This window comes from Hydractinia symbiolongicarpus, chromosome 11, assembly GCF_029227915.1.
Source record: "Hydractinia symbiolongicarpus strain clone_291-10 chromosome 11, HSymV2.1, whole genome shotgun sequence".
Lineage (NCBI taxonomy): Eukaryota > Metazoa > Cnidaria > Hydrozoa > Anthoathecata > Hydractiniidae > Hydractinia > Hydractinia symbiolongicarpus.
The window spans coordinates 22512746-22538907 of record NC_079885.1 but is presented as its reverse complement, the minus strand read 5'-3'; the positions used below and the strand labels follow the sequence as shown (position 1 = coordinate 22538907).

The 26162-nt window shown below is 35.5% G+C and overlaps 3 protein-coding genes across 4 annotated transcripts; all 3 read left to right on the top strand.

Annotated features, from left to right (window-relative positions):
- Positions 1-71: 71 nt before the first annotated feature.
- On the top strand, positions 72-12256 carry LOC130614671 (uncharacterized). Its single transcript, XM_057436107.1, has 9 exons — positions 72-1101; positions 2224-2273; positions 2548-2609; positions 3511-3714; positions 4392-4541; positions 5415-5455; positions 5656-5713; positions 6606-6642; positions 11820-12256. Exons 1-9 carry the CDS (start codon positions 956-958, stop codon positions 12044-12046), a joined length of 975 nt encoding a protein of 324 aa, XP_057292090.1. The 5' UTR covers positions 72-955; the 3' UTR covers positions 12047-12256.
- LOC130614672 (uncharacterized) lies at positions 6701-8270 on the top strand. The gene is made up of 2 exons (XM_057436108.1): positions 6701-7211; positions 7414-8270. The coding sequence occupies exons 1-2, from the start codon at positions 7139-7141 to the stop codon at positions 8268-8270; spliced, it is 930 nt and encodes a 309-aa protein (XP_057292091.1). The 5' UTR covers positions 6701-7138.
- Positions 12257-15853: 3597 nt separating the features above from the next.
- LOC130614668 (uncharacterized) lies at positions 15854-25073 on the top strand. 2 transcript variants are annotated; one of them, XM_057436103.1, is made up of 7 exons: positions 15854-15910; positions 18623-18714; positions 18796-22684; positions 22885-22980; positions 23542-23618; positions 23754-24297; positions 24421-25073. In XM_057436103.1, exons 3-6 carry the CDS (start codon positions 18804-18806, stop codon positions 24290-24292), a joined length of 4593 nt encoding a protein of 1530 aa, XP_057292086.1. In that variant the 5' UTR covers positions 15854-15910; positions 18623-18714; positions 18796-18803; the 3' UTR covers positions 24293-24297; positions 24421-25073. The 2 variants fall into 2 exon arrangements, with proteins under 2 accessions (XP_057292086.1, XP_057292087.1); XM_057436104.1 differs by having other exon boundaries at positions 15858-15982.
- The last annotated feature ends 1089 nt before the right edge of the window (positions 25074-26162 follow it).

Genomic DNA, 26162 nt, shown 5'->3' with positions numbered 1-26162 from the left:
AATGAATTACAAAAAGAAGTAAAGACTATAAACAATTTATACAGATAGTAATTGGGTAGCTATAGTTCTGTTACCTTGCCTGTCCTGGTTTTAGTTTGTAGGTCCTTTTAGATGACAAATTATTCGAGTAAACTTACTATATATGGTAACAGAAAAATATTATAATAATTTTAATTTACATTCAAATAAACTACTAATTTTTCAATAATTTATTCCTATCTGTTAAGTTTGTTACTTTACTTTAGATTCATTCTCACTCATTCTGTTCAATTTAAAACATTACAGCATAATAATTCTGTACAAGTTGCTACATTTAGAGCCACATGTATTATTGGATGTCTGTATTCTTTGATCTTTGTTCTTTGTAAACTATAGCTCAATAAGATCAGAACATTTTGATTTTATTCATAGCTAAACTAAACTTTTTTTTTTTTTTTGCTGCTGTTGATAATTTTTCAATACACTATTTAATATTCCGTAGTATTATTTTTTTAATAAACTTGATGTCTAAATTCTAAATGTCTAAAAGGGCCTTCAGTGATTGGGTCTTAATAGAAATATAAAATATTCAGCAACTTAATCAGTCTCAGAGACTTTAGCGATTAAAAAGTGTAGACTATAATAAGAATATGCTTATCTGTAAGGTCAGATCAGCCTTTATAATGCAATATATTTATAACACCAAAAAACTGCCAATCTGATATTTATTTATTTGCCTGCCTGCTTTGTTAGTGGGCCAACATTTGTGTTGACAATTGCTGAGCGCCAATGTGTATTAGAAAGACTAAAGATTGAGTTAAGTTTATTGTGCTTCAGAGTAACATTTTTGTTTAGTAGTTGTAACAGTAGGATAGATAAATATGTTTACATATGAAAAATCGATTGGTAAGAGTGGTAAATATTATTAAGTCTCAAGTTCAAATAGAGTTGATGTAGTTTATTTTAGGTTTAAATAATGAGTTCAAAGATAGACAGATTAAGAGTTGAGAATCAAACCTTGTTAGATAAAATTAGTATTTTAAAACTTCAAGTCCAACAAACTGATAAAGAATCAAGAAGATTACGTGGACAACTTCAATGCTTGAAACTTCTCGTGAAAAGGTAACAAACACTTTTTTGTTTGTTTAACACTGTTTCTAATTGTACCTTTAGTCAATAGACTTTTTTGGAATACCAAAGCTTTTTTTCTTTCTTTTTTTAAAGTAAACAAGTATTGAAGATATTTACCTAAAACTTGTTAAATTATAAATTTTTTAGATCTAGCAAACAAAAAACTTATTTTGAAGTTAATTATTTTGTACGTATCTCTTCCAAAGAACAGGACAAAGTAGTACACAAGTCAAAAGTTAGGGCGAATTTACACTTAAATGTTTGGATCGATGTTGATTGATACAGAGTAGCAAGTTATCTTTTAAGCTTTGATCAATGTTGACTAATTGGACTCATTTGTAAAAACCTGGTTAAATGTATGAGACATTTATGTTGCTAAAAACTATAAATTTGTTATTTCCTATAATAGGTACCAATTTAATAAATATGATTTAAAAGTCAGAGGATTGAATTTCCAGCATTTTGAATTAATTTTAAAACACGCATTTGTACCTACCCGCTTTTATGTAAAGCTGTGATATGGAATTTATGATATGCAATACATATGTGATTTATATATGTGCAAGGGAACCCAAGGTATAAAAGGATGTTGGACTTATATTACTTAAAAAAAATTTAGATTTTTTAAAAAGCTCTTTTCGTTCTTAAGATATTCACATTTAAAGAATTTTAAATTTAATTATGCTGCATAAATTATAAAGTCATATTAAGTAATAGCAAATTTTGGCATTTTTTGTCATCAGTAATTTTAGACCTGATAAAGGATGTGCATTCAAACTTTATCAATGCATAGATATTCATCATTCTCATCATTCTCGGCTTAACGTCCGTTTTCCATGCTAGCATGGGTTGGACAATCTAGACTGTGTTAGATCTAAGCTCAACTTCCTCTGTATCAAGTCTGTCCTTATAAACCCCTTTATATTATAAAGGTGAATTGATTAACAAAATTTTTTTGTTAAAAGGACATTTCTTTGCTTGTCCCAGGTTGTGGTAAGTTGTTTGTTTGCTGAATATACACCTCTAGTTCCCTTCAAGGTTTATTATGCAACATTTTGGTATGCGATGTATATATGTTAAAGTTTGAGTAAAATAAAGAGTTTTGGTTTTTAGATCTTGGGCAGGAGACAATGAAGCATCTATCCATGTGGCAAATATATTAGGTGAGTTGGTTTCTATGGCAATTTCCACTATTCCATTGTTGGAAATCTAAAGATTTGATTTTATTCCGTGGCCATACCACTACAACAAGTCGTAATATATCTCTTTCTATGATTGTTTACGTGATTCAGCACCTAAGAGAATTGAGGGAAAATAGACATCATTTTAGGAGCATATCTCTGAAATTTATAAAAACTTTTTCAAATGTCAGTTATCTTACAGTATACACATAAAAAGAAAGTGTGTTTTGGTTTTTCTGGAATTTTGTTTCTTTAGGAGTGGCTCCACCTTCACTAGAAGCACACGTTGACAGCAGCAGATTGGTGGCTGTGCCAAAGGTACACAGTTATAAGTTATACATAATTGTTCAATGTTTTTACAAATTGAGGGAATACAAAGAATTTGCTGTTTATTGGATTTTTCCACAGGTTTTTTGACTAGAACGTGACTCCTTAAAACTGCCTAATTTTGAAAAAATTTTTAAAAGTTCTTAAATTTTTAAAACAGTTATTCTAGTTTATGCAATCACACTTGCATGCCTCCACACACGTCTGAAACAGATTTGAGTGTGCTGTTTGCATGATTAAAACTAATATCACATTGAAGACTTAAAAATCACACGCCTACACACCATAACAGTAATTTTAAACATGTGATTTACTGCACACTTAACCATTTCTTCAATGATAAGACTGTCAAAATTATTTTTTAAACTTGGTAAAAAACCTCAAATCTTCTTGCTTTAAGTTAAAGATTGGTTAAGGATTCTCATCAAAATTCTACAAATTCGACTGAATAATTTCCTGCAAAATAATTGACATTAAATTCAAAGCTGTAAAATTGTGTAGATCCCTGATTATTAAAATCTCAGCATTTTTTGCCGTCTGATTTTCATGTAATTTTATTCGCATTTCATTATCTTGTCCAATGTAAATGCTTTATGACCAGAAATACTGGCCATTTTTCTATTTATCTCCACTGTACATTTCACTGTACAAATCTGCAAATCTCCTCCAAAAACGGCTTTTAACAATTTTTCCCTTAAAACAGAAATTTGCAGAAATTGTTTTTCTCTTGTGGCGTTGCCTTTAAAATCTCCTCAAATCTCCTAAATTTCTTTGAAAACATATGGAAATTACCTCAAATGTCCTTAATCATCTTCTCAAAAAAGCCTATTTATCAAAAAAGTCTTTAAATGTGACTCTATAAAAAGTACGATCCTACAATTATTTCTTCTAGTCACGAGCATTAAACAACTGGGCGATGTTTACAGTTGGTGTTTTGAAAAACCTGTACGCGAAACATGAAGACATACTCTACAAAAAGAAAAGAGAATATTTATTGGAGCGAGAAAGTTATTTAGACGCCCAACTAAATGGTTATGTGAACGATGATCGGTTTTACGATGAAAAAGATTTGGATTTGATGATGTGCATAAAAGCAGTAAGCCAGTATACTTAATGTTTTTCTTTGATTTCTTACGTTCCATGCGCTGTGTAATTCCATTTCTAACATGGTTGTGAATTAAAATATCAAAGCGGTCAAAAGCTGATTTGAAATGACATTTATTTTTTGCTTTGTGTAACCCCACACAATCCAGAAGGTTTTTTTGTGTATAAATTAGTACATTTTCACGAATATATCGTAATATATAACTTATATCTTAAACAAGCAAAAACGCAGTTTTCCAAAATTTATACCTATTTTTTGTAACACTTAATGTGCCCAGTCTGCTTTGAAATATTATCTTATTAGTCCTTACTAGCCCTTCTTAGCCACTGGCCTAAAATTAGTACCAAGTTAGAATTAGCGTCCGCCCTAAATTAACGCTTGCCCTAAATTAACGCTTGCCCATTAATTTTTGTATTGCATTAGGGTCAATAATAAGGAAAGATAGAAACATTTCCAATGATACTGATCGTATTTATAAGCTTGATCATCTTCATAGGATGTTATTTATGTTACTATGATACTATGTATCGACGAAAATAGATTGTAGAAAATCGTATATTCTGTTTTTGCAGTTTTATATCCGAAGCAATATATTATTTTTAAAAGCCCTATGAGGTGATAATGATCCATTGATTTATGCTAATTTTTATGTTTTGCCTTAAATAAAGAACGAACCAGCCACCAAGCCTTCAACTCCACCTTGTAAATCCCTTTCAAAAATCTACAAGAAAAGAATACACAGTGTAACGAATGCATCACAAAGTAAACCGAGACGTAGAGAGTGTAAAGATTTGATCATTGAGTCTGTCGGTGGCGAGGTAAGCACCGTAAGAATGAACACATATTTTTTTCGAACTTTCTATGGTGTCCTCCTGGTGAACAAGTGGCTTTAAAGAGCCCTAAAGTTTAGATTAAATTTTTCAAAAATCCTAAAAACTCCGAATTTTGTAATGACTAGCTTCCCGAAACTATCGGAATGGATTATTTGTGTTTGTACTTTATTAGGTGTAAAAAACATTTTTTAAGACCCTGAGAAAGCAAACAAAAAGTTAGGTATTATGACCCTAAATTTGATCCCATAACACCCTGCTAGATTACGCCCTGTAACATGACTGTAGCATAGAAAACTTTGAAATTTAACTCTTTTTTTTGAATCATGGGAAAAATTTGAGCTTTAAAAAAAAGAGAATATACACATTAAAGGAAGACTCAGGGAAGGAGAATTCACAGGACAAATAACGTTTGTTAAAGTCCCTTAAGTAAGGCTGTATTTCTTACAATGTTACAAACTGGAGAATATAGAAGTCTCTGTATCAATAATACCCGTATTTTGCGTGCCATTTTTTGGTCGTGCTACGGACGCACGAAATATTAATGTGCGGAAATAGCAAATGCGACATGTACGACGGGCAAATTTCCGTGTATTTTAAAACCGGCTTATAAAACAAGAAAAAGTGGCTTTCTGTTGTGCCATCACAAATGTTTCGAAGGAAATTTGGCTACAAAGCCTGAAAAATTTAGATTACGATTAAGAAAACTTTCAAAGGGATTTTTAAAAATTTTAAAATTATACTTTGCAGTAACAATGACAACGCCTTTCTAACAATTATTTTCTAAAAAAACCTTTTTGAATTCTTAAGAAAATAAAAATAAAAGTTTTATATTTTAAATTGTATAACCTTTATTTTTAGAGCTTACCAACCAGTCCAACAAACCTAAACATTGAGTTCAAGTACGATATTTTTTTATTTTTTTATTTTCTCGATTCCCGCGGTGGGTAAATGCAGGTCTAAATCCTACAGGTTTAACATATATCCTCAGAGAATATTCCGCAATTTTTTGTTTTGCGAATTTTTTGTTGAAAAGAAAAAATATATATACCTGTAGTATTCATCAATCTATGCTTCTCTATATTGCTCGTCAATTTTTTAGGTCACCTGCAAGTTCTAACAAGCGAAAAACGTCTCTCTCCTGTCCTGCAACAGCTAGGGTAAGTTCTGCACTAATATAACAACCGTAATATAACCGATGAAGGGGGAGTGGAGAAGCTTGATAATAAACAAAATTATGTTCTACCTTCACAGAGAACTTTTTTATCTACTCAGTTTTTTATATACAAAAACACGAATTTGGGAAAAACAAGGCTGTAATTACAGATGTTTGCAACTGCTAACTCACGTATTTGTGCAAAGATTAAATATAAACAAATACACATTTCCCGAATTTCGTAAATTATAATAATAATGATGTCATCCAAAATTTTGTAATGGTTCTGTGCTTTTCAAATAAGGATATTGAGATAGAATATTAAATTATCATGACAAAAATGAAGTTTTTAGAGCAATATAATGTTCTGGTTGGATTTTATTTAGATTTAAAGAAAATAATTATTCTGAAAACGAGGCTATTCTTGTAAAGCTCGGTTATATAAAGGGTTTGAACGTAACTTTTAGCTCGGAATTGAGGCACTTAACGAACAGAAATATTTACGAAATTAAGTAATTTATTCCACCTTTTGCTAAGGAAGTTAGGCATAAGAATCATTTTTAGTGTTGACCTCTTTAATTGAGTTTGACATAATTTGAAAATTCGGGAAAGGTCTATTGATAGGGCTTTTATTGGAAAGGTATAAAAATATTTCTAATACATTCAAAAAATCTGATTTTTATTTACCAAACATCCTGGTATAAAATCTAACATGTAATGATTGACTGACTCACTCACGCTTTATATTTTTCCTTAAAATATTTGGCGCCCGTTGCATTTTAGTGTTTGGAATATTTTTTATTTGAATATAGTTTTTAACCTGCTTTAACCCACCTGTGCTATTAGATCGTTTTGTCAATTCCTAGTGATCAGCTCAATTTATTTATTATTTTCAGAGCACGAAATCAAAATTATCAAGAAAGATCAGAAAAGGTATACGGTTAATTTACTAAATTATTGTACATATCTAATTTTCTAATTGCGCGAGTAATTTTTGCGCATTTGGCTCCTGAACTAAAAAAACCCCAACGAATACTCCTTTTTATAAATTATTGCGCAATATTCAGCCTCATCATGAAAAAGAGGCAGCCGTTGCTCCAAATCTTTTATATTTTATTATCTCTTACGATACGGGGACATTGAAAAATCACGCGCAACGAATAATGGAGAATTAATTATCTCAATAATAATTTCCCGTAATTTTTCGTATTTTGTGATGACTATTTGATTACCTCCATAATTGTATGCACGTATTTTATGATAAACATTGCTAATTACCATTTTACGAATTTTTTTCAAGAGAGAAGACGTACTATCAAACTTTATTACTTTTAAAACTTAAAACTTCAATAAAACTGCTATTTTAATAGCAACAACTCTCTACACAGACTCAGTAGTTTGTGTAAAAACTCAAGAACAGTTTATTATAATGGAAAACAATGACGGAGACCATGAAATGATAGTAGAAGACTTCAACGAACTATTTGAAGAAAAGTCAGTAGGTAGACACGTTAATATTAAAATTTTAATGGTATACGAGAAAGGGGAGATTCACCAAACTGTGCACACTGATATTATATATTTTGTCAGCAGATAGGTGATTAATATACATCAAATTTTGTACAAAATTTAAAAACTACCACAGCACACCATAATATATATAATAGTTTATCCTCTACTTAGTTTTCTCTTGATTTTATTTAGCTCATGAAAGTATCATATTAACAGAAGATGACATTAGTGACCCACATATTCATATAGATTTTGAAAAACTTTCAAATTACAAAGTCGAACATTTAAAAAGATGGCTGGTATTCCGAGGAGACACACTTCAAGGCATTACAACTTTGAAAGAAGCTCAAGTTCGTGTTATGAGCTATTTCGAAAATAAAACTGAAGCCAAAATTGTAGATCCTACACCTGATAAAATCTGGCTACGTAAAAAAGCAGAAAAAATGGGAGTTATTTTGAAACCGCTGTGGAAAGAGGGAATGCTTCCATCAGTCCCTTTGAAACTCAAAGCTGATATGTCAAAACCAACTGATTTAACAGGTTGGTCGAAATCCTTGAAAGGAATGCCAAATTTTACAGTTGAACATATTCAAAATTACCATGAACATATCAATGAAACATTTTGTAAAAATTCAACAATAATAAAGAAACATTTTATGCGCGGCGAACAATTCCTCGAAGAGAAGTTCTTAGATACTGATACAATATATGTTAAAGAAGATGAAACAATATTTTGTTTGAAGGGTGTAGCTGCAGCTAGTTTGAAAAAAGCAAATAGATGGGCTTTTTTAGCTATAGAGAAAAAACCCTCCAATATTGAGTTTGCGAACTGTCAGTGTCCAGCTGGACGTTGTGGGACATGTTCTCATGCATATGCTATGATGAAACTTTTAGCAAAGTGGGTAGTAGATGGCCTATCTATGGTACCGGCAACTAAAGCATGTACTTCAAAGCCCTGCGTGTGGAATGTTCCGCAGTCCAGAGGTAGAATAGAAAAGGTTCCTATCATGGAAATGATGATCAAGTCTCCTCCATCGAAAAAAAACTAAAAAAACTGACAATGTTCAAGACAAAAAGGGTATTGTTTCATCTCTTTACGAACCTCGAATAGTTAAAAACACTTTAAAAGATGATATCAATTTTCTCATAAGACATATGGAACATAAAACACCAACAAATATATGTGCAACCAAATTACTTAATCCCAATCCAGTTCATCACAGACAGACACAATTTGGAACTTTACCATCAGGTTCGTACCTCTCATATCAGTGTTCAGTTATGCCACCTGATTTTACAGTATACTGTAGCATTGACAGATCAGATGAAAAAGAGTACCCATTGTATCAAAGATATCCACAATTTCCATTCCAATCATTGGAAAATGTTATAGACACTTTTACTAAGGATATTCATATTGTTGAAATAAAGAAAAACAATATTTTAGAAAATTTAAAATCCCACTCCGAAGATGTTAACTTGATTGAAACGAGTACAAGAAATCAAGCTGATGATCCGAACTGGTTTTTATACCGCAAGAACAGATTTACAGCATCTTTATGTAACAAATTGGGTAAAACTGGACGAAAAACTGAACGAAAAACTGAAAAATCTTCAAAGACATTAGCCCATAACATTGTGACAGGGAGTAAAAAAAATGTGAACAGGATTATGAAAATGAAAATGGAGTACGGTCGATTTTACGAACCCATAGCAATCCAACATTATGAGCGATATATGAAGTTGAAGAATTTTAACATAACTGTAGAACAATCAGGTTTAGTCATTGATCCGATCAATTTTGTGTTGGGTGCTACACCTGATGGTAAAGTTATATGTGATGGATGTTTTGGTATATTGGAGGTGAAATGCAGCGAACAGTACAGGGATGTTGATCCAAAAACAATTTGCCACATTTCACCAAACCCGTGTATAGTTTACAACAAAGAAAACAATCAAATTACTATAAATAAAAACCACACGTATTATGACCAAGTACAAATGCAACTTGCTATAACAACACGCACATGGTGTGACTTCGTATTTTATACATCGAAAGGATTAGCCATTGACAGAGTTCCCTTTGACACAGAATATTGGGATACATTGCAGCACCGAATCTTGAAATTTTATTTTACGTACATGTTACCCGAAATTGTGGAATTAGAGGAATGAACCTATCTAGATATTTTTATATACTTTATATATAAATATAAATAAGTACTTGAAACATATCATAACCTTGTAAAATATGAAATATACTTCAAAGTGATATTTTTTGCAAGGATTGATTTTTACGAGTTTGCAACATTACCACAAAAATAAGCTATAGAAAAAATCATCTCCTTGAGGTATATCTCATAATGTGTGTGTAGCAGTAAAAAACTTTTTAGATATTTTTATGCATATAATTGTAAAGATTTTCTTTTTCTAAACATTCTATACCTTTAAAATTGGTTCTTGAAAATTTGCTAACATTGCACAAACAGTGATGATCTGGTTAAGAGAACCTAGCATGTTAACAGGAATAACTCGATCAAATATGTGAAAAGTTTTCAATCTCTGTATCATTCTTTCGACATGTATTCTTTCAGCGGCAATTTGTTGACTTTGAATAACTTCGCTTTCACTGAACTGATCTCGTCCTCTCAAAAAACATGGTATTATCAGCTCCACACCGATTGGATTCACATATTCTGCTATCAAAAAACCTCGATCTGCCATGATCGCATCACCAGGCTCCCAGAGTTCTGGGTATAATATTCCACTTTTCACTGCTATATTTTTATCAGATATGCTCCCAGGGAAGGCTGAGGATATAAAAGTGAAGCCACCCCCTGGTGCAATTCCAACCAGAACTTTACTGTAGTGTGACTTTTGTAATCTGAATACATCAATTTATGGACAACAAGTGAAGCAGGCACTGCAATTTTGAATTCGACACAGTCTATAATGCACCGTACATTTGGAAATTTTTCCATCATTGATTTTGGCATTACATCTTTTACCTGCTGTCGGGTAGGCCATATGCATATTGATCCAAATTTAACGTACATATAATTTATCCAAGTCAACACTGTATTGGTGACTGTAGCTTCAGAAACTTGAAAGATATAAGATAAATGAAAAATATCGAAGTTTCTTCTAATGCGTACCAGGGTCAACAAAAAACTTTCTAAAGGGGATAGCATTCGGGGTCTCCCTCTCTGTGAATCACCTTTGACCTGTTGGTTGTTGTATAATACCACATTTTCTCCATTGTCACCAGTGTTCAAAAATATTAGTATGCCTTTGAAAACTTTAACATTTGGTAAACCAGTGTAGTGGTTACATGCTCCGTCTGACAAAAGCACATGTTCAACAAATTTACATTTTGTAGTTACAGTTCTGTGCAACAAATCATTTTTAAGTTGTTCATTTTCCTTCTGCAATGCTTCGATTTTGCTTTGTAAGTCAAAAAAACTTTCTTCTGTTTGGCTTGACATATCACAACTAACATCTGGCATATCTATCATAAATGACTCTGTCGGAGGTTCATAATCTGACACTGTGTTTCTAAATTTTTTGCGGGGAGAGGGTCTGTTGACAGGAGGTTTCCGTTTACTTCCCTGCTGTTCTACCATGGCTTCAAACAGCATAGGTTTTGCTCCTTTTTTTAATTTCCTTAATGTGCCACCAGGAGGACGAATTATATCAGATTTCTCAAAATGTTTCTCGCACAAAACAGTATAATTAGTAACTCTAAAATTGTCTTTTCCATCAACTCTTTTTATACGATTACACCACACTTTTCTAAGACTGGGATCTTTCGGAAACTGGAAGAAACTCAAAGCACTTGTGATACGTTCACCCTCGAATTCAACTAAACCTCTACTATCACATCCCCAGGCAGCACACTGCTTTCCAAGACTTGGTTTTTTATGTTTACCTTTTTTCGATACACTGTCCGCCATAGCGATTTTTTTATTTATGAAGAACTGGAGCAACGGCTGCCTCGTTTCCGTGAGACGGAAATTACGTCATTATGAATTTATAAAAAGGAGTATAAAAAGTTTAAAAGTTTCGTAAAACTTTTTTTTCACATCAGCGTTGGTTGCCGTAAATCTAAAATTGATGAAGCTTCAATAATATATGCTTTGATTTTGAAAGATGTACAATACATTGAGGTGTGCAACCCATAAGGGTAGGGCGAAAATAAAATGTGCGTTAAAATAAATGCGCAAAAATTAATTGCGCGAGAAAAAGGGTTGCACAAAATTTTAACTGCACGAAAATTTTATGAATTTAGATCGGCTATTCTTTGTACTAGCACACGTGTTTTAGTCGCATAAAAACACGTGCCAAGTACCTCTTAGCGGAATCTCAATGTTTCTTAGCTAGTCTGCCTAAAGGCTCATTTCAATTTGACTGCAGTTTCCGCCATTGTGCCAAAAACTGTCGAGATGTCTACGTACCACATGCGCACTTGGAAAAAATCTCTCATTTTTTTAAAGTGTGCATGTTCTAACAAAAAATCTCGTCAGCTTTTTATCTATTTATTTTTTTAGCGGTAAGACAGGAATAAAAAGTGTGTAGCTTTAGTGACTTTATTTTTCTAGCCACCAATGGACACATCACGACTACGCAAGCAGGAAGAAGACCAGTTTCTGCTTTTCCCTTAAAAAGGACGGGTTATTTACCTCACGCACGATCATCTGGTCACATGAAAAAATATCATTCCGAAACTACCATGCGCCAACTTGACGTGGTGGAAAGAGAACTTCGTAAAACAACTGTGACGTTACAAAAAAAGTTATCGCTTCAACCGACTGGCTTTATCAAGTAATAGGCTTGAAATAAATAATGTGTTTCGAAGCGTCTGTATCTGTATAGTAACAAAAGCAGGACCAAAGAACTTAGTGATGACAAATAGACCATTTAGCATTATAACGACCGTAATTATAAATACGACCGGTTTATTATTGGTTTTACTGTTTTGTAGCGTTTTTGCTTCTCGATAAAATACATTTGTTCAGATACCTTTATCATCCTGAGTTACCGATAAAATAAAAGTGGCCGTACAAATAAAATGACTTTGACTCGATTTGAAGTCGTGGTTAAACGATCTTGTTAAAAAATGTGTTCGTATAAAAGCATATTCGCCTAATGTGTGGAACCACGTTTAATAATAAACTGATTTTTAACAAAGCACGTATGTGAAAAATTGTAATCGCGTGAACATATTTTGGCACGCTGCTATGTTATGCGAAGTATAAATAAATAGGACAGCGGTTTTTCCGTTATTATCGTATGAATTGTTGTATAACAACATGTTAATATTTTCGTTTTTACTTTTTAAGAGTTATTTGCGGCCCTTCTAATACGCTAAGAAGTTTTAAAAAATCGCGAACATATGTGCGGGTGCTTTGTAGAAAGCAGGGGACTTTTCCAATATTTTGCAGAATGCTTTGAATGTTAGCGCAATATTATTCCCAATTTAGTGCGTCCGGTGGTGGGGTGTCGATTTCAAAGGGAAATTTTCCTAATGATCCGAAATTCTTAGTTCACACAACACAAAAGTTATTGGACTTAATCTGTAATTATTTGCAACTTGCGATGACGAGTGTAAACATAACGCACCTAAAAAGAAATGCTCAATTTCCAGGATGTCTTATGTAAAGCCGTTTATAGGGTGACCACGATAAAGTTCCGCAAGCAAAATGCCCTTGAAATAAATTTGGTTAAGGGGGTTCCTAGAAAATGCTGCGATGTTCCCCCAGCCCAAGGTCTTTAAAAATTTTGCTTACTTGTCCCCGTGATATAAACAACCGATGGCACAATTATTAGTATTGCAGGTATTATATTTCAAAGCTTCATTCAGTAACTTTTCACTCAATTTCTTTGTGGAGGAATCATACTTATTCCCGTGAGGCGGGGTACCGCAGAGATCACTGGGAGGAGCGACAATTTCTTCCTTGTGTTGTTTTTGCCAAATATTGGAAGCCGTGGGTTCACTAAACAGTGGAAAGGGTCATGCGCACAACGGTAGGAATAAACATGGGAAAAGAAAAGATGGCTAGCCTGGCCTGGCTGTTCTGGATCATCGTTTAAAGCAACAACACTTTCTTATTGTTTTTTCAATGTTGTCATTTTTAATAATTTGTTTAACGAAAAAGGATTAGGTGCATTTGTTCTTGCTTGACTATTTCTAGTCTTAGTCGTGGGGCTAAAATAAATTAAAATAAATGCAACATTTAAAATAAAGGCAACATTTAATCCACTCATCAACCACCCTGCCTCTGCTGGACTACTGGAGACCTTCAATGTGGTAATGAAACCACGTCACTCGTTTTAAATTACATTTTTTGTATTTAAATTCCAATTATTTAATGCCTGTATTTATGTTAAATGGGCTGCTAATGAAAGGAACGCTTTCCTAGTGGATATTAGCCTTTTAAAATGGATACACAAAATATTGGCATTTATGTTGAAAATAAGACAAATAAAAGTGTTCTGCCCAATCTTGAAACACGCCCATCTTAGACTAGCCAGGCCAATCTTCTGACAGTGACAAATGGGTGGCCAGTCTCCAACCTATGGACATAGATGTCCAATCTTAGAACAATTGTGGAAGTACTGTAAATTGTAAATTGAAACATTTCTTGGCAAATCAAAAGGCCAAAAAATTATACCATTTAAACTGTTCAACCATTTAGCTGGCTATAAGTCACTACTAGCTAAACTTCTCATCCAATGAAGTTAACAGCTAGCTAGCTAATTAGCAATATAATTGAATACGATTTATCTGATTCTCATATTTAAACATTTCATTTTAAAATTTGGCTACGACAAACTGTATAAGAATCCTATAAATTAATAATACATGCTAGCTACAACTAGGTTTTACTGTGTCCAAAAACTGGCCTGGTCATTTTAAAGCTTACCTCCCGACAAAAATTAAGTTGACCTAAATTGGCTGATATTCATACGTGATTTACGAATATAAAGGAAATACTAGACCAAGCACTCGGATTTCAGTTGGGAGAGCTGTGATGAGGATACTATTTAAGAAGAAGTCGCTTCACGTGTTGCTGTTGCTGTAAGGACGTGGTGCAAGTGTGGAAAGTCTAAGATAATGACGAGCGAAGCGGAGTGTCGTTGCTATTGCGAGTTAAAATCCGCAAATATTTTTAATTTGATCAGTGAGTTTTGATATGTAAACGTATTCGAATTAGATAATAGCGCATGAGTTCGATGAATGACGATAAAAATGAAAAAATCTAATAACCTTCTTTTTGTTTTTTCTTTCTAAAGTCAAAGAACTCGAAAGTAAAATGAGCTTCGCAGATCTTAAAATTCTTTGGAAGTGTATCCTCTCTCTTGATCAGTTTGATCCATATAGTTCGTTGTTTTGGATCTTTGGGAAAGTTGAAAAAAATACACCTTGTTTCTTTTGTTGGTTAAGACAACTAGGTAAGTGGGCAAGAAGCCATATTACTATTTAAAAAAAGGGTTCGTCCTTATTCATCAACGTGTGGAACTTTTTTTTACAAATCACATCACATCACATCCGCAAAGATTCGCCTTTTATCCGGGGGTCCGAATGTGAGCTTCTAACTAGTGACGTCAGGCGCATAATTATACTCTTAAATGCGCACTTGCAAAATGGCAAACAAGTGAGGTGAAGGCTTAAAAACATGAGGTAAACATTGTCTGGTTTCTTGAATACCGTAGTGATTTTAACAAAATAAACGTTAAATTGTTTTTTCTGAAGATGTTATGAATCGATTTAGGTCAACTTGATTTTTCTCGGGAGGTAAGCTTTTTTAACAGTACATGCAAATTCCTTTTTTTGTGTACATACCCCAAATATGATTTTTTTAATGTGCCTGAGAATCTAACTTAAGAGCAGGCGCTACGTGAACCCATGTGGTTTTTTATTGTTAGCAATGGCTCAATGCCGGAAGTGCAAGAAATCCTAAAACTAAAATGATGTTATTGTTTTTTTGGAACTTGTTTCTGTTTATTTTTGAATCCAGTACTAAATTCTTAACAACCTAACCCCTAGACCTTGCCAAGCTCATGATATTTTGAATAAATAATCAGCTTTTGCAGCCAAAATTGCCATTTTACGATTTTTAGCAAAAATTGCGAAAGTTAGTTACACTGAAATTCCACATATGGGTAAGTTTGCATGATTTTTCAAATAAGTTTTTTTTCTGATAACTCCTACTTTCTCAAACTTGCCTATTATTCTTGAAATGAAAGGCAGCGCTTTCAATTCTGTTGACTTAACCACAAAGTAGACAACCTTTAAAATGGAAAAAGTGACATACCATCATTAAAAAAAAAATTGTTGCTACTTAGTCTCTCCTTTTAACAAAGTTTTTTTGTGGTGTGTCCGCCATTTATGTTTTTTTTTCAAATGATAATTCATTGAGACAAGATTGGTGCTGTTAACATTTCAAACTTATGTGTTTCTTTTTTGGCACCCATCAGATGTCTAAATTGACCTGGATCAGCCTCTAATCACACTGAGTTTAACTTAAACTGATGCAAGGTTTTTTGAAACACAAGGAAAAGGATTTTTTTTCTTGTGGATTCTTCTGTTTATTGTTTTGTACTCCGTGTGACAGAATGATTATTTTTAATATTTATATTTAGAAAATATAATCAAATTTTTATGTATTAAGAAGAAGTTTGGTAATTGGTGAGATTGTTATTATGTTTTGTTATTATTTTAAAATTCAGGACGTATATTGAAACATCAAAACACCATCAGGTAAGGCAACTTAGTGCCTATAGTTTTATAGCCACCATGTTCGCAGTAAATATCTTGCATGGTGGAGTATAAAACAGCATGAAATTTGCTACTTTAGGTACATCGAATGGTAAATAGTGTATATTTCATAATATAGCAGCAGGTGTGTTTTATGCATGCCATGATATCACGCAGAATAAATAGTACTGTATGTACAAGACCTTTTTTGCTGATGTTCACAACCAAAAAGAGCAATTGCAAAGCAAAACATTAATCTATATATTAATGCATTATGCTAAAAACATTGTAACAATATTATATGATGGCATCGGAAGTTTAGGTCAGATGTTGAAAATTTTCTTTTTCATTTTCATCTATGTTGGCATATTTTTTATTCTCTGTCTGTCAATGGTGACGCAAATGTAACACGCTATGTAACAGAACATTATACACAATGTAAAACATTGCAGTATTTTGTACACTTGCATTATTTCTTCTGGAAACATTTTCATAACTGCCGTTGAAGTAAGATGTTTTTAGATTGTGATTGCTTTGGAAGAACTTAGAAGTAGAGCAATAATACTAAGTATTACGGTATTATTTTCAGATCAATGAATCACAGTTCTTTCACTGTCGGTTGAACTACTTCACAGGGAAATTTATAGCACAAATGTTGTAATAGCAGATTATTATCTATTTAGAGCTTATGTTACATGTTTTATATCGAAAACCTGTGATATGATGTTTGTTAATCTTAGGACAATCACATTAGGTCAGGCCTATCAATAAGGGGCGAAAGATCGCTGTCTTGCACGCAAAGCTGCGCTTAAGTTGGCGAAATAAGATCATAGTTTTACAAATTGCTTGTCTAGTTGAGCCACTAGCGCATTGCACATGAATGATAACAATTTCTTATTTTTACACTAAAACATAAAATATAAATAAAGACCTTAAAATAATAAAATGCTCTCTTATGAACTTATGCTACTATAAATGTTATTGGTTAGCATCTAAACATGACGTTAACCATAATTATTATGCCTGTTATTTGCCAATCATATTATTATGCAGAAAAGAAGTTTGAAGAAGCTAGAAAGAAATTCCAAGAATTCAAAGAAAACGGAAATGAAAAACTTCCACAAAAAAGGAAAGTTAATCAAAAACGTAAAGACCACCATGTTTTCATGATCAGGGTCTCGTAAATATGTCTTGAATATTTATTTAGAATAACATTCTCATACGATTATCAATTTGTTTTTATTTGCATAATAGATAATACTCAAAATTTTATGTTTTATGCATTTATAAATTCACACCTATGCCTTTTTTCACCTACCCAGTACAGGTCCTATAAAATGACTGTGTCTGTTTGTACGTCCGTTATCAGCTTTATTCAGAATTGGATCATTATTTTTTCTGATTTTTGCAAATAAATAAAGAACAATAGACCCTTAAAAGGGGCTTTTATTGGCTCAAAAATGGCAGATTTATGTGCAAAATGAACCAAAATGTTCCAAAAAAAGCATTTTACGGCATTTCTCAGGATTAGATTAGTTTTTTTGATGTTTTGCACAATAACAAGGAACAATGACTGTCAGGGAACAAAAAATCTTATTCGCTTAAAAATAGCAGAGTTAAGCGCAAAATGAGCAGAAACAGTCCTAAAATATGGTTCATACAACTTTTTTCAGGATTGGATCATTAGTTTATTCTGATCTTTTGCACAAAGATAGAGAATAGTTGACTCTCAAAATTCAGTTTTTTGGCCCAATAATGCTGGGCAAAATGAGTCAAAACGCTTCAGAAACACAGATTTTTGAACTTTTCTAAAGAAGTGGATTATTATTTTTTTCTAATGTTTTAAATCCAGGTAGGTCCCTTAAAGTTTTAATTCTTATCTTTATAACTGCATAGAAAAATTTCAGTGTTAGCTGTGGAGATGTGTCTGTTACATAGAGGTAGATGTCAGTTGGGACCTTGAAAGGACAACCTCACTAGAGACGAGTACACTTTAAAAGTGTCTGCTACATAGAGGTTTTGTTACATGAGTTTGACTGTTACTTCTATCCTTCCCTGAGAAAAGTGTCTGCTATAAAAAAGAGCCTGATATGTACAGTGCCTTTTTTGCAGAGGTGATCGCTATATAAGATGTCCTCTAAAAGGTTTCACTGTATGCGAATCTACTTTGCAGAATTTTCTAATTATGCCCTAATTTTGTTTCATGTTTTGATTGTGGTATGTAATATTGTACTGCCATACAATTGGGAGAATATTTATCTTAAAAGCCTGGCTATAATCCCTTTGTATTTAAAGCTTTGAGCCAAAATAACAAAAGGTAAGCGTTACACGACAAAGGATGTTTTAGCGGAAGACTGGGTCTAGTTTAATGCAAGAAAAACATCTTAAGACCCCAAGTAATGTCAACAATTGTTTCAACTGGTTTTGAAAATGAATTTCTTGTATTATTTTTTTTTCATTTTTTGTATGAATCTTTATGCCTTCTTAAAACTTCTTTAAATGCAACAATTCTCGTTTACTGCTGCTTTTTTTCTTTCATTCTAACAGAAGGTTTTTTCAATGCTAAAACCCTACCATGTTAGGTTTGTCGATGAAGGCTAAGTTGTGGAAGCTAACTTATATAATATTTTTTTGTTATTGTAGATAGTTTGCGAGTTGCCGGAATTTGTTAAAGTTGCAAAAATTGCTTGGTGCCAAAATTTTACACATGTACAATTTTACAGCGTGTTATTGATGTTAGTACTTGTTTTTATTCATTTATTTATTTTGTGCTTAAAGTTTCAGGCGTATCTAAAAATCAGTTTCTTTTTTTTCAGTGCCAACAATGACACGGTTTCGACATGTTCGAGATGGCACAGGAGCGATGCACCATACGGGGCGTAATCAGATGGGCCGTAGCCCGCCCCGGCGTCGACGCGAATCGAACGAAGAGGCGCGAGAAAATCACTACTGCTTGTTCTGCAAGGTGCAGTTGCCAAGCAAAAAGTTGATAATTGAACACAACGCCTCCGCAGTGCATAAACAAAAGGAAGATCTAATCAATAAAGCTCTCGCAGACGCGCTGCATTTGTGTTACACGTGCGAGAGGATGTTTCCTACGAAGATTGAGCTTGACGCGCACTGCTTAATGGCTAGACACCAACCTTTATACAGGGTAGATGGACTTGAGGAAGAACTGGGGAAAACTGAGGAAGAAGAAGAAGAGGAAAAAGTGGCAAATATGTCTGAAGCTGACAGTAGAAGAGCGCAGGGAAATAAAGAACGGAGTGATATCGTGATGAAGCTGAATAAGATGAGGGGCCATGAATACGATCAACGCCAAGAAACGAAGAAAAACTTCTGCGACGTGTGTAATGTTGATTGCTTGAACCCTTCTAATTACAGGATTCACCTCGACAGCTGGAGACATCGCGCCGAGGTCGACAAGAAAAAGGAGGAAGAGAAGAAGTTTGAGGAAGAAGCCGAGAAGAAGTTTCAGGAATCCGAAGAAAACGAACGCATGAAGGTTCCTTCACATTTGAGAGAAAAAATGGAATACTTCTGTGAGGTATGTAGCGTCCCGCTCTCTGGCGAGCCTGCCTATTTGCAACACATGAAGGGGAAAAAACATCTGCGACAGATTAGTCTTATGAAGCAACCGCTGAGGTGCTACGTTTGCCGCGTTGACTATAAAGCAGAGAAAGATTTTAACCAACACCTACAAAGTCGCTCTCATATGGACAGAGCATTTAAAGGTGACGGCAAAAACAGACTGAAAGCAGCGAAAGAGAGAAACGACGATTGGGTCGAAAAGAAGTTGGATAAGCGAGATAAAAATAGTCGCGACAAAAGAAGCGATGATCGAAGAGATTCAAGAAGTGACAGACGAGATAATCGTGGCAGTAAGGATTTTAAGGGAGATAACAGAGCTTTTCGCAAAATGGAACCTGCTTTTCCTAGTAGTGATCGAAAAGTCGAAATAGTTACATCTCCTACTGACAGCAGAATGGTGGACTTGAGAGAAAAACTACAAGGCAGTAAGATTGTGGTGACAAAGCCAACTGCGAAGGAGAGTCCAAGACGGAGCGAAAGACCCGATAAACCGGCGCCACATCAAGATCCGGATAAGCGCGCGAAAGAATTAGAAATAGAAGTTACCTTTAAGAAGCTTTCCCGAGAGTACCACAATGATTTGATTGGTTTAAAAGAGAGGTTGACAAGAGAAAGAGAAAACGACATCTCAGTGTATCAACAATACGAAACAACATACAACAAATTGTGCGAAGAGGAGGATTACGTACGCGAAAACCTACGCGTCCTTGAAGAAAACGATCCGAGTAAAGAAGAGTACATACGCGATATGATTCGCATACAGGGTGACATGCGCGAGGTGCGACAGGAGTTAGAAATACGCGAGATGATGATCATCAAACGTGAAACGTTGTTTCGCGAGAAATTTCCAAACAGCACGGACAACACTGTCATGCTCAATCCTGAACAGAAATCGCCAGCTGCTGTTGTTATCGATTATCACCATGGCAACAAAAACGTGGCCCCTGGTCAAGATGGCTCTGAAAAGAAAAGCGATTCTGATCTGCGTATTCAACTTGAGCGGGAACGGTTACTGAAACGTCTCGGGCCAGAGTTGGATTCGGTAGATCCTACCTTAAAAGAAAGATTGCTGTCTGTTATTTTAGATAAAGAAAAGGCGACATCTAACCAATCTTCTGGGGGTGGCTCTTCTGATCAAAGGCAAGTTGTAGCTAATAGAAAACAAAATGAAATAAAAATGTTAAACGAGCGCGAAAAACAGCTTGAAAAAGAACTTGCCGAACTTAAGTCAACTGGCACGAAAAAAATTACGAAGAGTTTGGTACCGCAATACGATGATTTGGAGGAGAAGAACAAAGAAAAAAAACAGAGCCGTGGACGCCGTCGTTCTGTGGAGTCTGCAAGTTCACGAAGTTCTAGCAGCAGCTCCAGCGACAGTGGAAGCAGGTCTGGTAGTAAGCGAAGTAAACGTCGTCGTCGCGGATCGCCTTCCAAGTCGCGAAGTAGAAAGAAGCGCAAAAGAAGCACAAGTAGGGATCGAAGAAAAAAGGGTTCCAACAGAAGAGGTCGTGACGAGGATAGGAAGAAAAGGTCGGATCGAAAGAAATCTGCGCCTGATCGGAAGAAGCCGGTAAAGATGACGCTGAAAGCTCACGACAAGGGCGGAAGAATTGTGGACACTACGAATCCGCTTCCTGATGACAGCGAGTCGGAAGGTCAATCGGATGACGGCGACGTGACGGAGATTACTCCTACGACTATACCTGTGATTGGTTCGTCTGCTTCAATCCCTGTGCTTGGCTCTAATGCACCACCTGTGCGTTCTGATGCTATTAATAAACCGTTCGCAAGTACTTCAAACGTATCCACTCTGTCATCCATAGCACCTCAACGAAGAGAGCAGTTTTCATTTTGGAAAAATCCAGCTGTTGTTGCTACGCCGCTGCAGAAAGACTCGCCGAAGGAGGACGTGTGGGATATTGCTTTTTCTGGTGCGAAGGAGAGCGAAAAGGAAGCTGACGAGACAGCTAATTTGTTCAGTTCTTCCACTGACATGCAAAATCCATTGCCCATAGATATTTTAAATATCCTAAAGAGTGTTGCACCAATTATGCAAAACATGCAGCAATTGTCGCAACAACCTCAAGTGCCACAACAACCAGATCGACTACAAGCCACCTCGCAACCCAGCAGCAACACTCGTCTTCCTGGGGAACCTTCCACACCTCAACAGGGCAGCTCCGCTGGTGGTAGGGTACGAAGTATTTTAAAGAAAATGAAGGAAGCGCCCCCAGTTACGGTAGTAGACGATGACGATCCTGCTCCTACCGAACCTAAACCAACACCAAAAGGATTTTCAATCCCTGGTTTGGAATCTGCGCCAACCACAACTAATAAGACACCGTCTGTTGATGCACGTGACAGATCGGATTTTGATGGACAACGTAACTATCCAGCGTCAGAAAATTATGGCGAAAAGGAGTCTTATAGTGGGGATGTTATTTATTCTGGTACATCAGCCCGTAACAGAGATACACAACACTTGAACAAAGCCAACTTGCAAGCACCCTTGCGAAACAGTCCCGTAGACATGCAATCGACTGTTCCTGATTATGGTGATTTGAGAAGAGAACCAGCTCGAGGTCATGATAACGATATAAGTCGTTGGGGTGCAAGTGTTGAATCAACAAGAAGTCGTGACGATCGCGTTGCTTACGATGGGAACAGACAGCAGTCGCTTGGTTTGCAGCGAGATCGCTCACCTGTTGCTGTGCGGAGAGCGGAAGAAGCCTACAAGTCAAGAGGTTATCCAGATGATATAAATCGGCCAAATTTGGAGCGGGATTATCCTTCGCGTTTCTTACCACCCGTACGACGTGATGACGTACCTGTGGGTAGGGAAATTCCACCGCCTAATGTGGATAGAATGTTGCCCCGTCCTAGAGATCCGTACGCAGTCGCCGACAGCAGGGCAGGTTATCGTTTCGATGGCGATCCACCTCCCAGAGTATCAGAATTCGAGAGACGAACCGACGACAGAGGTCCGCCACCTATATTGGATGATAGACCGCCAGTTCGAAATCCTGGAGAATCGGAAGACACGTACTACGAAAGGTTTGAGAGGTACTACGAAATGAAGAGGCGTAGAGAGCAAGAAGTGCTGCGAAGAAGCAGGTATGTTTGTAACATAAATGTTTTTTTAGAAACGTCTGTACTGTATTTTGGTTGGGTGTTTTGGCATTTTCTTAAGTAGTAAAAAGACAGAAGCCTGGTGAAGAAATATCAGGAAAAGTTATGCTATATCTATCCTTGTGAAGTAACTGTTTTATTGTCCTGTTTTGTTAATAATTCAAAATGCTTCATTTTTTTAATAGATTACCTGATGATGACTTTCGAAGGGGACCACCTCCACGTGGTGTTCCACTTCGCGACGATCCACTGTACAGACCAGCACCAAGGTTGGAAGACAGGTGAGTGAGAACTTGTTGTTATGATAAATATGAAATGTCAACGAATTTAGAGTTATTTGTTGCGATTTAGTTTTACGGAGGGATAATGTGTATATTTCGCGAATAAAATGTGTACTCATTTCTTGTATACCGTAATTATCCGAACAAGCGCCCTGGGCGCTTATTAAATTTGTGGATTCTTTTCATGGGCGCTTAATCAAGGGGGGCGCTTAATCGAGGGGGGCGCTTAATCGGATCATTACGGTATACGATAAAATGTTTTTTTGCGATAATTTCTGCCGTTACGCGTACAGTTTTTTAAAATTGTTGTTGTGAATTTATTTATTGTCGGTTAAAGTATGTACAAATAAATATAATAGCTCTTATTAAGGTGCTAATCCAAACCGACATAATGTGAATTGCTTTACTATCGCTGACAGCGCTATGAAATGTACGAATATTTATTTTGTTAGAATTTATTTATTCGGCAAAGTCCGCGAAATTTTTTTTCTCTCGGGGGTCACCGATATGTTTTTGTCGATGGTATACTTGGCTACGTTATTCTAACTCCTGATGTTCTAGATATGACGACAGACTTAGACGGCCCGATGATCGAGGGGCTTTACCGCCACTAGAGTACAGCGGGAGAGCTGCTGGAGGTAAAGTGTTACTTGTTTTTGGGATAGATTTGTGTCTCGGTCGTCGGTTGCTTCTTTTCCCTCTCTTACTTATTAATTTGATTTTAAATATCTATTCCTACGTTATTCTAACGTAGCCCTGTATTATTTTTGCAGGTCGTCCGGAACCAAGTAGAGATGGAAGATTTTTGGAAGGAGATAGAAGACGTTTGCCTGACGACACATATCGTCGAATAGAGACGGAACGCCGCCCCCTTGAAGAAGACCGTCGCAGAACCGAGTTACCTGGAAGAATGCCAGAAGACCGCCGCCCTTACGGAAGATATGAGAGAGATCCGTACGAGCGAACATTTCTAGAAAAAGATAAGTTTCCACCAACAGTTACAGACGATCCATACGTCCCAGCACAGGGCAAGCGATCTTTTGAAGGTCCAACCACTCACCTCCCCCCTCCTGGTAAAGCTGATGTTTCAGGAACTGGGAATGAATCAAACAAAGATAGACCAGGACCAATTAATCGCGGAATTCTACTTGAACGAAGTCAAGATATGAAAGCAAGAGATCTAAACAACAGTTCAACGATAAACGAACCGCCGGGTCAGAATTTTAGAGGTCCTCCACCGCCACGGCCTATGGACCAATATCCCCAGCAGAGAGGAGATGAGAGGATTCGCGTAAGAACGCAGTATTACTGAGCTAGGTCAGTAGTTCTACCATTTATAATAATGTGTTAGCTAAACAAAACGCAGAAAGTCGACAACCGACGCTAGAACATTCGACCTTGTTAAAGATATGGAACATATACTTTGTTTTTTTCTTGTAGAAAGCTGTTGGATATTCTCTTTGATGGTTTTTATTTTCACTTTTTGCTGGTGCCAACGCAAAGAAAAAGAATTGATTGTGTTCCTGTCATAAATGAACGTCTAAAAGCAAGACAAGAAAAGAGAGGGAGAGTGAAACTCCAGACCAGGGCCATTACGGGTCAATACTTATTGCGGGTTTTAGACGATATTATATCTCTTTTAAATGAAGTACAACATTTAATGTTGATGAACCTTGGATGGTATGAGTAGGTGGCAAATCAAAAAATATTTAGTTGTTACGAATTTGTGCTTCTTTCATGAGAGACCTTGCGAAAGTCACATCTTAACTAGATGTATTTGGGATGAAACGCTTCATTTTTTCACTTTTTTTCTGGCTTAGAAGAGATTATATTTTTATGATTTTTATCTGAAAGAAATATTAGTAGTGTTATGGATTCTATATATACTTACTTTATGTCATTTTTTAAGTGCTTCAATATTGTTTCTGCATATTTCTTCAGTTCAGGTGGTTGAAGAAATGTTGCCCTTCTTATTTTATCATTCCGTCCTTCTACGTGCTTTGTTACAAAATTTTTTTGTCTGATTGTATTTACGAGATGTATTATGTCCTGGTTTACACGTAGTAGAGTAGTAATAAATATATGTTTTTAAATCTTCGTTACAAGTTGCGTGCGATAGAACGGTCAGCTAGCAAATGTGCTATACGAAACGCTTCGCGCTTACGCGTTACTTTAATTAAACTTGGGGCTCTTTATATAGTCATTTAAACCATTTAAAGCCCAGTTTGCATCATGCTAATTCCTACAACTAGATAATATTTCGGTTCCGTGACCGGCCTGGATACAAAGAGAATCGACAGTAAATGCCATGCAACGCAGCCCTCCGTTTCAGACCTTTTCCGTTGTTTAAGCTGTCGTTGTAAACTGCGAATAAAGATAGCCTGGGGTAAAGTTGTGCGCGGTACGGGCTCCTACTTATAAGTCTCACAAGGTCTTTTTGTTCATAATTATATACACGTTTGTTTGCTGTAGTTCTTTGTTCCATATACAATTTCATGTGTGCAACTAATAATATTTCATAGCAAAATAAAAGATACGCTGGTAGCTCAAATAGTAGAGCGTCAAGATGGAAAAAAAAATCTTGAATATGTCGGTTCGAACCCGACCCAGTGTTTTTTGTCTAACGATTCTTGCATTGCTTCTTTTAAAGTCTGATAATATTCCGTGTGTGACGTTGCAAATAGAGGAAATTAGTCAACCTCGTCCACAGGCTTTTTCTATTTTCATGACATACTGACAAGACGATGCCTGCCCGGGTTTATGCTGATTTTCTTTGACACGAAGTTGGCGAGGAAGTCTATTTATTTTACTAAAATTGTTAGAAATTTCCTAGTTAATCATTTTTTGCAGAGCGGGAAAATATCATTTGTGCGGTACTTTGCGCCACTTAGGGGCTGTTTATATGGGAAATATTTCTTTAGAAGCCGGGTAAATGTCTCAGCATGATATCAAGTCGAGATCTCGGGTTGTTAAAGCTTGTTTCCCATTGTGGTTTAACTTGGGTTTAAATATAAAACCTAACAGGTTTTAAATGTGTTTTAAAAATTAAAATAAAACCTGAGCATTCCCACTGTGTTTTAAAAGCAAAAACATGTAGCGTTTCTCTCTTGGTACCCTTTGTGTGATTTATCAAAAACCACTGGATATTGGCGAATAAGTACGCTAAGATTCTCTTCCTGTAC